Source organism: Schistocerca cancellata, chromosome 8 (assembly GCF_023864275.1).
Source record: "Schistocerca cancellata isolate TAMUIC-IGC-003103 chromosome 8, iqSchCanc2.1, whole genome shotgun sequence".
Taxonomy (NCBI): Eukaryota; Metazoa; Arthropoda; class Insecta; order Orthoptera; family Acrididae; genus Schistocerca; species Schistocerca cancellata.
The window spans coordinates 227985195-227998376 of record NC_064633.1 but is presented as its reverse complement, the minus strand read 5'-3'; the positions used below and the strand labels follow the sequence as shown (position 1 = coordinate 227998376).

The following is a 13182-nucleotide window of genomic DNA, read 5'->3' as shown; positions in this document are numbered from 1 at the left end:
GAAGAGGCCCTTGATGCCATCGAACGGCGGGAATATTTCGGAGCCATCTTCCTGGATGTTTCACGGGCGTTCGATTCTGTATGGCATGAGGGGCTTCTCTTCAAGCTCCTGGACCTCGGTGTACCCCTGCCGCATGTCCGTCTATTACAATCTTACCTCGCCGACAGAAGCTTTCATGTACGCATGGAGGACCTGTCGACGCGCCGCAGGGTTAGGGCTGGAGTTCCCCAAGGCTCCGTCCTCGGCCCCATACTATACATCCTGTATACCGCAGACATGCCGCGAATGGACAGGGTCCGCCTCGCCCTCTACGCGGATGATACAGCAATGTACACGCGCAGCATGAATGCAGCACTGCTCCAACGACGCATGCAGGCTGCGGCTGACACACTTAGTCAGTGGGCCAGGAGGTGGCGCCTCAGCTTCAATGGGGCTAAGACGCAAGCCCTCCTCATCACCAAGAAGCATATCCCAGCCGACCTACCGCAGCTCACCATCAGGGGAACCGCCGTAACTTGGGGCACTACCGCCAAGTACCTGGTTGTGACGCTGGATAGAGGGCTCACGTGGAGACACCATATCGACGACATCGTCAAAAAGGTCAAGGGTAGACTGACTCAACTCTACCCCTTTCTCAATCCGACACCTGCGCTCCCGCCAGAACTGGGTGTTGCGTTCTATCTTACGCTTGTACGTCCACTTATCGACTACGCCGCTGTGGTTTGGGGCAATGCTGCAGCGACCCACGTCGATCGCCTGCAACGCCTTCAGAACCGGATTCTACGTCTGGCATTGCACCTCCCTCGGGACTTCCCGTCGGACGACCTTAACCGAATCTCCAACATCCCTACTGTTCGAGAACGGTTTCATCAGGCTGCTCGGTTCTTTTACGAGAAGTCCGCGCAGTCCGAAAACCCGCTCCTTCGAGCCCTGGGCCACCGGGTGCAGCGTCTTAACGCAACCAGATGGCCCCACCTGCTTCGCAACCACTGAGTTGCCAGCACGTTCAGACCGCCGTCCCCGCAGACTGACAGGACATCACACATGAAGTCAGGCCACATCACACGCTCCGTCAGTTTGGAGGAATAGCTTTCCGGCTTAGACTCCACCGGCCCACAGGGGCTCAACTGCCCCTTTCAGGCGGCAGCAGCAGCAGAGAGAATCAGATGCGCCAGCAGTCGCAGCATGTTGACGTTACCTGAAAAGGCGCTTGTAGTGAAGCTGTATTATCAGAATGGGGAATGTGCTAGTTCAGAGTTACCATCCTATCGCCATAGGAAAGGGATTCGGACGAGTAAAGGTCCGTTGACAAATGCAGCTGTGGCGAGAATGATTTCGAAGTTCGAAACCACGGGTTGTTTAGACGATAGACCCCGTAGTGGTCGACCGAGCACAAGGCGTAATGCTGCTGAGACAGTTCAGGAAGAAATGGAGAATGTAGCGGGTTCGTCTATGCACGGAGAAGTCAGCGCTCGTGCAGTCGCACGTCGCACCGGCATTCCATACAGTAAGTACTGTTTGGTTGGCACTGAGGCGTACCCTCCGGTGCTATCCGTACAAAATCCATCGGCATCATGAACCGTTACCTGGCGATTTAGTGAAGTGGAGGGCATTTGCGGCGTGGGCGCTTCAAAACATGGCGGAAGGTGACGATTGGTTGAGTAACGTGTTGTGGACAGACGAAGCTCATTTCACGCTCCGAGGGTCTGTCAACGCCCACAACTGCAGAATCTGGGCTACCGAAAATCCTAGAACTGTCGTGGAAACTCCATTGCACGAAGAGAAAGTCACGGTATGGGTTGGATTTACCACACATACGGTTATCGGGCCTTTTTTCTTCGAGGAAATGCGTGATTCTGGTTTTGTAATTGCTACCGTGACGGGTGAGAGGTACGCCGATATGTTACAGAATCGCATCGTCCCCAGCCTGGCTGATAAACGCCTGCTGGAACGTACGATGTTTATGCAGGATGGCGGTCCACCCCCATATTGCTAGACGCGTGAAAGATCTCTTGCGCGCGTCGTTTGGTGATGATCGTGTGCTCAGCCGCCACTTTCGTCATGCTTGGCCTCCCAGGTCCCCAGACCTGAGTCCGTGCGATTATTGACTTTGGGGTTACCTGAAGTCGCAAGTGTATCGTGATCGATCGACATCTCGTGATCGATCGACATCTCTAGGGATGCTGAAAGACAACATCCGACGCCAATGCCTCACCATAACTCCGGACATGCTTTACAGTGCTGTTCACAACATTATTCTTCGACTACAGTTATTATTGAGGAATGGTGGTGGACGTATTGAGCATTTCCTGTAAAGAACATCATCTTTGCTTTGTCTTACTTTGTTATGCTAATTATTGCTATTCTGATCAGATGAAACGCCATCTGTCGGGCATTTTTTGAACTTTTGTATATTTGTGGTTTTAATAAAACCCCATGTCATTCCAAGTATGTGTGTCAATTTGTACCTCTCTATCTACATTATTCCGTGATTTATTCAGTTTTCAAATTTATACTGACTTTTTGATCACCCGGTAAAATGTGAGAAATCAGAGCTCGAACGGAAAGATTTAGGTGTTCCTTTTCCCTACGCGCCATTCGAGAGTGGAATGGTAGAGAAGTAGCATGAAAATGGTTAGATGGACCCTTTACCAGGCACTCAAGTGTGAATTGCAGAGTAACCATGTAGATGTAGATGAAAACAAAGGAGAAGAAAGGCGCGGATAATATGGGATGTCTGGTCACCTTAATGCGTGTGACATTCTACCAGAATCGACTGCGAAATCTTGCTGTGCACGATGAACCGCATGTTTGCCTCACGCCTGTTCAGGTACACGTTCTCCCGGCGCATCCTGACGGGGCTGGCGTTCTCCTGCCTGGGGGACGCACTGCTGGTGTGGCCCCACTACTTCCTGCACGGCATGGCAGCCTTCGGCGTGGCGCAGCTCATGTACACTGCCGCGTTCGGCTTCAAGCCACTCAACGTCCAGCTGGGCGCTGCTCTTTACGCCCTGTGCGCAACAGGTAAGACTAGGGCCACCAACATATCAGATGATGGACGTCTGACCATGATTTTACGGGTTCGTTTAACGCATATTTAGTCACAATAAATTTCAGCTCACAACTAAATCACGTTTTCTTGGCAATGGAGACATAAATATTGATAAACTGGCGTACTTTGCTTGCTTTTACTCTATTATTTCAAACGGTACCATACTTCGCGTTAAATTGCAAAAGCATGTAATAATACTCATTTTGGTGTAAATTCAAGAACAGCATGCCGCAACCTGTTCCAAGAACTGGTTTAGTAACTACTGCTTCTCAGTATATTTATTCCTTAATGAAGTTAGTTTTAAGTAATTGTCTTCAATCCTATTATTTTACCAATGTTTCTCACATCAATTTCTTTGTGTTTTAAATCTTTAAAAATTTTACTCAACTTTTTCTGTTGTTCCTGTTTTTAGCATACTCGGAGCACTAAAATTCTTTTCGTGCAGAGTATCTTCATTTACAAAATCAGCAATAAATTCTTTTAATATGACTTATAACTGTGTGAAACAATATTACGTGTAGTTGGCATTACTCTCATGAGCGATGCTAAGTTACTCTTAACAAAACACTCTGTAAGCTCGATTACCGTTGGATGCCATTGATTTTCACCAACATTAATGTTGCTCCTATCTCTTCAAATAAACATATGGAGTATTTAACCTTCTTGCAGACACATGCACGCTGAGCAGTGTAGTTGGTATGATTACGGAAAGTAGTATACACAAATCAGCACATTTCGTGTTAACTGTCATCGAATCAACTGAGAAATAAATAATGCAACGAGTGTGATTAAAAATGAACGTCTCAATAATCCGCTTTCGCGAGTCATTGTTACTCCGTGTGTTATTAACACCATAGCTGCTAATCGGTAAGAGATGAACGCATCCGTTTGTTGCATGTACTGACCGAGAAACAATTAAAAATTCCCCCTCTCATTATCCCTGCAGGCGTGTAAGCTATGTCATTCTTTCTCCACTCTTCTCGTTCCCTACAAACAAACCGTTTTCTTTCCGTAGAAGCACGAACAGAAAAAAAGACCAAATGTCGACAATAGTATCTACAAAACGAGAGCTTTTCGAGAACTGTCGATGAGGATGTTCAAACTATAGATAGTACTTCGCGGGATTAATATTTGGAACAGTAATCACTCACCCTGTTTACACGAAGCTCCCTAAACCGGATTTGGCAAAATTGATTTCTCAATACCGCTTCTGGATGGCCATGTAAACACTTCAAAATCGATTCTGGAAATCCGCTTCAGGTTGCCGGTTTTCCAATTCCGCAAACCATTTTCGCTTCCTTGTGAGCGTAACCGGTTTTGAAACGTGCTTGGGCTGTCAGGTTTTTAAGAATTTTCTGCAAATGTGGGCGGTGTCGCTTTTTGTGCAGTGAAGGGCAAGGAGAAGTATTAGACCGAAACTGTTTACACCTCGTCTAGTTGAAGAGAAATAGTAATTGTGCCGACTAAACCATAAACTCTATCAGCTGTTTGCCAGGCGCCATATTTAACTGGGCTATCAAGTCGGCTTCAGACTTTAACAAGTAAACATATCAGTGAGAAACAAATGGTTCAAATGCCTCTAATCACTGTGGGAGTTAACATTTGAGGTCATCACTCCTCTAGACTTACAACTACTTAAACCTAACTAACCTCAGGATATCACACACATCCATGCCCGAGGCAGGATTCCAACCTGTGACCGTAGCAGGAGCGCGGTTCCGGATTGAAGCGCCTGGAACCTCTCGGTCACATAGACCGGCAGCGAGAAACGGTTTTCGAAATTCGGTTTTCGTCTTTCGGAAGATGTCACGTGTAAACGCAGTGACTTACGAAATATGCGGGAGAAACGGACGTTAATAGGGGAGCTGTTAGGATTGTGGTGGTGGGGGAGTGCTATAATACGGGAGACGCCGGGAAAAACTGGAGAGTTGGTCAGCTGGCTTCGACTGCCAGAGTGGTACAGCACGAGGTTAAGTCACAATGGCATTAATATATCATACACTGTATACGATTGTCTGAGATTTGCCTACTTCGAAGTGACTGTTGTGTGACGTCCTCTGTTACGGAGTACTATAACCACTCGTGATCGGGTTATAGCCTGATCGTGCTGCGCCATTAAACTGCAGCAGGCAAGAATCTATATACAGCCGCAAAGCCGATCCTGATTAAAACGATAACCACTTGGTGCTGGCTAATTTTCTAGAATATACGTGTATCTGCCAGATTTTTGTCGGATTAAATGTTGTTGTTGTTGTTTTTGGGGAAGGAGACCAGACAGCGAGGTTATCGGTCTCATCGGATTAGGGAAGGACGGGGAAGGAAATCGGCCGTGCCTTTTGAAAGGAACCATCCCGGCATTTGCCTGGAGCGATTTAGGGAAATCACGGAAAACCTAAATCAGGATGGCCGGACGCGGGATTGAACCATCGGATTAAATGTCTAAGATGTCAGCGTAAGAGACATTTCCTCTGTAACCAGTAGCAGGCACGACTGTAGGTGCTGGCCAAGTTCAAAAGGAAATCGCACACTTACTAATTGCAAGCATGATACCCCAGTAGCCGCACTCATTTTACAAACGCGGCCTTGTCATTTTTCGACCTTAGAACTTTATGACTGCTTTTAGCTCACTTTTGTGCAAATGTCTTCGTATTCCAGAGAGTACAGTAAACCAACCAAAAGAAACACATTACACAACTACTGGACACGGGCTGTCTCTCCAGGTTCTGTATCTTGAGTTATCTCGGTTGCCTACCACAAATGCATGTTTTTTTTAAAAAAAAAAAAAGTCGCCAACTTGAAATGCATCCAGAAATTTCGTCTGTTATGTCTGTAAGTGGTAGATAGTAGCAGCTGGTGATGTGTAGGTAGCCTGTGGGGAGGGATGTAGCACTCACTCCAACTGTAGTAATCCATTTAGTTACTCTCGTGGGTGGTGTTAAATGACAAACTGCTCGGAGCTCATTCAGCTATGATGGGGCCAAGTCAGGTGGGCCCGAGCATCTCCAGCTATGACCGTGTCAGAGCCACTAGTACTCCCTAAACAAGCTGTGGACATGTTTCAATGGCTAGCATTGTGTGTCACAAGATCATGAGCGTCAAAGTGCTTGTGTTGTTACACGACTGCTGCAGATACAAGATGAAGCATTCAGTCTGACATAGTCTTGCCAGTGAAAAATGTCAGCAGCTGTCTGCTTCACAATATCTGTAGTGCTCTGACTTCTATATCTACATCTATATCCGCATACATACACTGTGAGCACCATATGGTGCATGGTGGAGGGTACCCTGTGCAACTATTTGTCATTTCCTTTCCAATTCCACTCGCAAATATGTCTCCATATAAGCCCTAATTTCTCTTTTTTCGTCATGTGTATGCAAAATGTATGTTGGTGGCAGGAGAATCATTCTGCAGGCAGCTTCCAATGCTGATTCTTTAAATCTTCTCATTAGTGTTCTGCAAAAAGAACATTGTCTTTCCTGCAGGGGCTCCCATTTGAATTCATGAACCATCTCCATAATACTTGTTTATTGAGTGAACCTACTGGTAACCGATCTAGCACCCTGCTTCTAAATTGCTTTGATGTCTTCCTTTAATCTCAACTGGTGGAGATCTTAAACCTCAAGCAATACTCAAGAACGGGTCGTGTTAGTGTTCTGTGTGCAGTCTCCTTTACAGATGAACCACACTTCCCTAAAATTCTCCCAATGGACTGAGTCTACCATTCTGCTTCTTTATTACCATTCTGATGTGTTCATTCCATTTCATTTCACTTTGCAGTGTTAACACCTAGATATTCAACTGACATGATTGTGTGTGAATCAGCACACTACTAATGCTGTATTCGAACATTACAGGATTGTTTTCCCTACTGATCTCCATCAACTTATATTTTTCTAGATTTAGAGCAAGCTGCCAATCACCAAAATCTAGAAATTTTGTCTACATCCTCTTGTATCCTCCTACAGTCGCTTATTGATGACACCTCCCCATACACCACCTCATTATCATCATCTTCATCATCAAACAGGCACAGATTGCTGCTCACGCTCTCTGTCAGATCATTTAGGTACACGTAGAATAAGAACAGTCCCATCACTCTTCATTTGGGCATTCATGATGATGACATGATAGGTTCTCTTACTTAAGAAATCTTCAAGCTACAAAGTTATTTTGAGAAGAATGCAAGGAACACATCAGTATATTAATGAACAGTATGAACTGAAACTGTCTCTCTTTGATACTGGAAGTAAAGATGATTACAACAGGAAGAAACATGATACAGCATTAAAGAAATACAGTGTACATAAAGACTGTAGGCTGCAGGCAATAGTAGAAGAAATGAAGAAGAAAATAAAAATCCTGTGTTGTCCATATTACTGATAAGAAAGATAAGTTGTAGAGACCTCAAAGAGAAGCGGTGCTAGCAGTCAGCAAAACAGTCTGCCACTTGGGCGCCAGAGACTCCAAAGCTGTATGGTTTCTATACAGGGCATATGAAGGGCTTATTTCAATAGTGGTACAAGTCCATTACCTCCACTTTTCTGCCTATAATGCTTCTGCAACTAATGATCCTAACAAACAGAAAGAAAGGTTCATCTCTAGCAAGAAGCCATATGCTTGAATATTTTTGGTATCTCAACTGCAGATTTTTCAGTGCTCATTTAACTGTAGGACTGTGTATCTCACAATGAACAAAAATGAACTTGTACCGCTATTGAAATAAGCCCTTCATATCACAATTAGTAATGGCCACTTAGGGTACCAAGCTGAAAGAGGTGCCAGGGGCGGCCAAGTGCAAGGTTTGCATACAGTGCATATAGCAACTAATAGGGAAAACTGACACAGGTGGAAGTGTTAGAGGGAAAAGAGGGAAAGGGTGAGGGGACCATACTATAGCTCACTCATGTGCAAAAAATGTTTTCAAACCAGCCCTGCTAGCAGTGGGGGTGTTTACATACCACAAGTATAGTTTTTTGATGGACTTGGATTCATCAGTGGTATGAATTCTTAGAGTAGCTACTTGAAAGAAGTAATTGATTTTCTCATCACAGAGCCCTGCTTGCTTAATTTATCTTATATGAGGTCCAGTAGGAACTAATAATCATCCTCCCTAATCCTCATTTTCTAAATGAATATTCATCCTCTAAAAGAAGTTATTTTCAAAGAAATGTCAAGCTTACAATTTTTGGCTGTCTGTTCATCCATTTTTTCAACCATAATGACAGTTTTTTTCTGTTCATGTTGCTTACTGTTGTCGCATATAAAGCAGTTGCCATAGAGAAAGCAACAATTTCTGGTTTCCTTTTAGTGCTCAATGCCATGATAGCTTGCCTCTGTGCATGCATTACTTAGGCGCAGCTTGTGGTGGACAGGGTGCTAATGACCTTAGCAGTTTTGCGCCCTAAAACCATAACAAAAAAAAAAAAAAAAAAAAAAAAAAAAGCTTGTGGTGCAGTCCAACCATATGACACTTTTCCATATGGTAGCATGCCATAATGAATGTGTAAATGGGCAGTAACAGAACTGTGTAGTCGAACTGTTATATTTCTAGCTGTGTGGGAACACCATGGCATCTATGAAGTCCCAAAAAATCTCTTGGGCAGTATAGCGTTTATGGTGAGTAGTGAAAACATCCATCCAGTAGAGCATGGGAGGCTAGTCCTCTTTAGCAGACATCCTCCAAAATTAAAACAATATACAATAACAGGGCACACCTAGTGTGTCAAAATGTATTTACTGTGACTAGAAGAAAATGTACATTTGAGAAGATATCACCCTTTTGTATTAAAATGTTTGGTCCTACCTATAAGATACATCAGTAAAGTGCAAATGGATGATTACGTGAAGAAACAGTGATATAAAAGCAATGCACCAACCTTCTGAAATCAAAGCAATTGGGGGTGAATACTCCATTGAAGTGGTGCTGCATTATAACCTTAACTGTATCAAAGTGACGGTCACAAAACAATGACATGTACATATACAGAAGATTGTCAGGAGGAATGTGCTGATTAAGAGGTAATTGAAGTGCAAAACATTATGTGATAGATGATTGGAGAGAAACAGCAGCATTTACACAGATGTTCATCTTACAGGTTTTGCCTCTCAGAGTTAGACTATAAATCCAAAACACTGAGAGCAGTTTGACGTATCAGAAATTCACACATATCACATGTTCGAGGTCAGGTTACATATGGGAAACACAGTGTGGCCACTCATGCTGAAGAAACAAGTATCTTTCCTGACTTGTGCTGCTGGCTCAGTCAGATACTTATCATGCAGCAGGAAGTGTATTATCTTTGAAGAAGAAAGGAATAGCCAGGTGATAAAAATGACTAATACATAGCATAACTGATGGAAATTTCTTCAGCTACATACATATACAACATCTTTTGTGGTAGCCCTCAGTAAAAATTAAGAAGGAATTAAATGCTTCAAAAGACCCAGAAAAACAGCTCTTGCAACTACATCAAATTTGTGGATGATCTTGCTATTGATTCTTGACACCAAACCATCTCCAGCGATAAGGAAAGTGTCAGCACTAGAAGTAGAAACAACATTGTGGTAAGAAGCTACTGAAAAACTGTGTGCCTCAGTTTAAATCAGCACCATAGATTCCAAAGAACAAAAGTAAAACAGAGTGTAATGTGAGGAAAATGGAATCAAAACAGACTGACTAGCACGTATCTGAACAAGCATAGTCGATGACGACTCAGTCATGTACATTCAGCTTTTTCGTAGCGAACCAGCAAATTATTTCAGTTCTTTCTCTTCTGAATTGTATAACCAATAAGTTCAAGAGAAAGTGGCTTAAATAGCTGCTGTGCTTCATGATAAAGATCACCTCAGTGGGGACATGGCTAAAAGTAGAGTCGCCACTTGGTGAATAATACGTCACTCAGCTCCTAGTCCACATCTTATGAAGTTAAATAATGTAACATTTATTTATCACCCATTGAAACTTTGGATACAAAGGCTATCTCTGACCTGGTTTTTCAATTCCCACTGCTATTCTTATTTGAAGGAGATTTTAATGTATGTAATGTGATAAGAGGATACATATCCTCCTGCCACATTGGTATTCAAGAATTGCAGTGGAATTTTTCTCTACCATTGACTTCGTATTCTGCTCTCCTGCCTGTGCAAACATTGCTCAGTGGGCAGTGGTGAATGACTTGGATTAAAGAGACAACTTTGCCATCTAGATCGACCTCTCACGGCAGTCCCTAGAAGTAAGTGGCCTTGAGGAATGCTGTCATAGCAAACACAATGCAGCCAACTGGTTGTTTTTGAACACTGAGATAGTGTAGCCCATTGGCTATTTCTGAAATGGAAATAACATCCAGAATCCACTGTGCTGCTAATGGAACCATCCCAAGGATCTCGGGCAGAATTCAGAGGCAACATGTGCCATGATGAAATGATGATGATTGCCCAGCAATCAGGGTCAGGCATGTGACATGTCAACAGTTTAGTAGTCAACAAACAGCCTTTCATATTTGAAGTCTAAAGACAAATACCGTATGACAATCCACCGCAGGAAAAAGTGGTCATGATGAGTGTTTCTGGACTCGGTGACTCATTCTAATAGCTCTAAAGCGGTGTGTGAACTCATAGGGAGGATATTTGGCAAGCATGTCAGGTTGTCAGTAGCTTCTCTAATGAATCAATCTGTAGCTAGAGACATCATGCAGACAGTGGTGGAGTTTTTGCTTTGATCACTACCTTTGAAAACTGGGATACAGATCCCCACCACCATTGGGAGTTGCTGAAGAGGGGTGATTAATATTTCAGTACCAATAAAACTGAGGAATAAAACTGCCCCTTTTCTATGGGAGCTACAGTATGTGTTGCTTCAGTCCAAGGAGACTACACATGGTGAGGATAGAATCCCATGAAGAGTGTTATAGAACAAAAGAATCTAAAGTTATCAATGCAACAGCCTGTCACCAACACACTCATAAGTATATTCTTCAATCTAGACAGTGTTTATGCACTGTTCTGAAGCATAACATTCCGGCATAGTTCCACTGCACAGTCATATGATTATTTCTTTCCAGACAATCTTTTACATATCGAGTTGTTAATATTCAGAGCAATTCAAGCAGGAGTATGGTGCTCTTAGATATATGTTTTAAGCATGATTCTGTTTGCTACACAATTCAATGGTATCAGGTCCACAGTTGAGTCTCCCATTATGTTGTTTATGGAAAATTTCACTATAGTCTATGCCACCTCTAAACTTGAAATAATTACTTGTTAGTTGGAGCTGATCATAGGTTGATTAGAGCAGTAGGAAGACAGCATGGGTTTTAAATTTTATCAGAGAAATTGCTGGTGTGTTAATTTTAGGCCTGCCATCCTGAAAGTGATTGACACTGTTCTCAATTTTAAAAGTTCAATGAGGTTTCTGGGTCTGACCTACATTAAGTGGGTCTTGTTGAGAGACTTAAACATACTAATAGGTCTACTTTTTTTAAAATCAAGTGCTATTAGATTCTTGTCAGTGAGCATCACATTTGAACATCACCTTTACACATTTCCATGTAGTTCAATATAGATATTGTTACAATAGAAGGAAACATTCCACGTAGGAAAAATATACCTAAAAACAAAGATGATGTGACTTACCAAATGAAAGTGCTGGCAGGTCGACAGCCACACAAACATACACACAAAATTCAAGCTTTCGCAACAAACTGTTGCCTCATCAGGAAAGAGGGAAGGAGAGGGAAAGACGAAAGGATGTGGGTTTTAAGGGAGAGGGTAAGGAGTCATTCCAGTCCCGGGAGCGGAAAGACTTACCTTAGGGGGAAAAAAGGACGGGTATACACTCACGCGCGCACACACACACATATCCATCCACACATATACAGACACAAGCAGACATATTTAAAAACAAAGAGTTTGGGCAGGGATGTCAGTCGAGGCAGAAGTGCAGAGGCAAAGATGTTGTTGAATGACAGGTGAGGTATGAGTGGCGGCAACTTGAAATTAGTGGAGATTGAGGCCTGGTGGATAACGGGAAGTGAGGATATATTGAAGAGCAAGTTCCCATCTCCGGAGTTCAGATAGGTTGGTGTTAGTGGGAAGTATCCAGATAACCCGGACGGTGTAACACTGCGCCAAGATATGCTGGCCGTGTACCAAGGCATGTTTAGCCACAGGGTGATCCTCATTACCAACAAACACTGTCTGCCTGTGTCCATTCATGTGAATGGACAGTTTGTTGCTGGTCATTCCCACATAGAATGCATCACAGTGTAGGCAGGTCAGTTGGTAGATCACGTGGGTGCTTTCAATATAGATATTATGCAACAAGTGCCCAAATAATGAGACTGTGCTATGATATAGAAGAACAATTAGTTGAGAGGTGTTTTTCACATTAGATGTTACCCAGGATGAATCTGACAACGAATAATGTGCTATATGCATTTTTAAAAGTGTTACCATGTTCTAAAAATGTGTTCTGATTGGTACAAAATGAATAGAAACATGACTAGGCAGTACCTATGTAATGAGTGTGTTGAACTTTCTGCCCCCATAATTTTCTTTCTGGCTACTTGAATGCGACAATTAAGCCATGCTTCCATGCTCAACATTTAATCTGTACATAAAAAAATGAAATTGTTGGTAGTGAAAGTGTCAATGACTTGAAAAGTTACTAAACAGAAATGTAATTCATACAGCCTATCTACATTGATGCAGTTTTTTTCCATCACCAAAAAATAATTAATGTAGAGTAATGAAATTTCAGGGATAAATTTGTCAGGTAACTTATTTAAGTGATTACCATAGGAAAATCACAGGTTAATGCATGACTGTTATAGCCTGTATTGAAAGCGAACCTGAGTTACATCCCCATAGTGGTGCTGCTAGTGACGCTCTTCTGTTACTGGCACAAAATTTGAGTAGACATCATATTTCAGATATAGAAACACACCTACCAACTTTGGTTTATGTCACACAACCCCTACTTGGCATTCCTATTTTTGACATATTTATTTCTCAATATAGTCACACTAGCGACGAACTCACTTCTCCCAAAGAAAGACCAGTTTCTTGCTACTGTTATTGTAGAATGTCTGCCATTGTTTACAGAGCCGCAAACTCGCATTCACTTACACTG

The 13182-nt window shown here is 42.9% G+C and overlaps 1 protein-coding gene across 2 annotated transcripts in view; it reads left to right on the top strand.

Moving 5' to 3' along the window:
- The window catches only part of LOC126094485 (lysoplasmalogenase-like protein TMEM86A), a 502594-nt gene that overhangs the window by 452796 nt on the left and 36616 nt on the right, over positions 1–13182 (top strand). For both annotated transcript variants that reach the window (XM_049908882.1, XM_049908880.1), the window contains exon 3: positions 2831–3024. In XM_049908882.1, coding sequence (XP_049764839.1) covers positions 2831–3024 — 194 coding nt within the window. The remainder of the gene's footprint in view (positions 1–2830; positions 3025–13182) is intronic.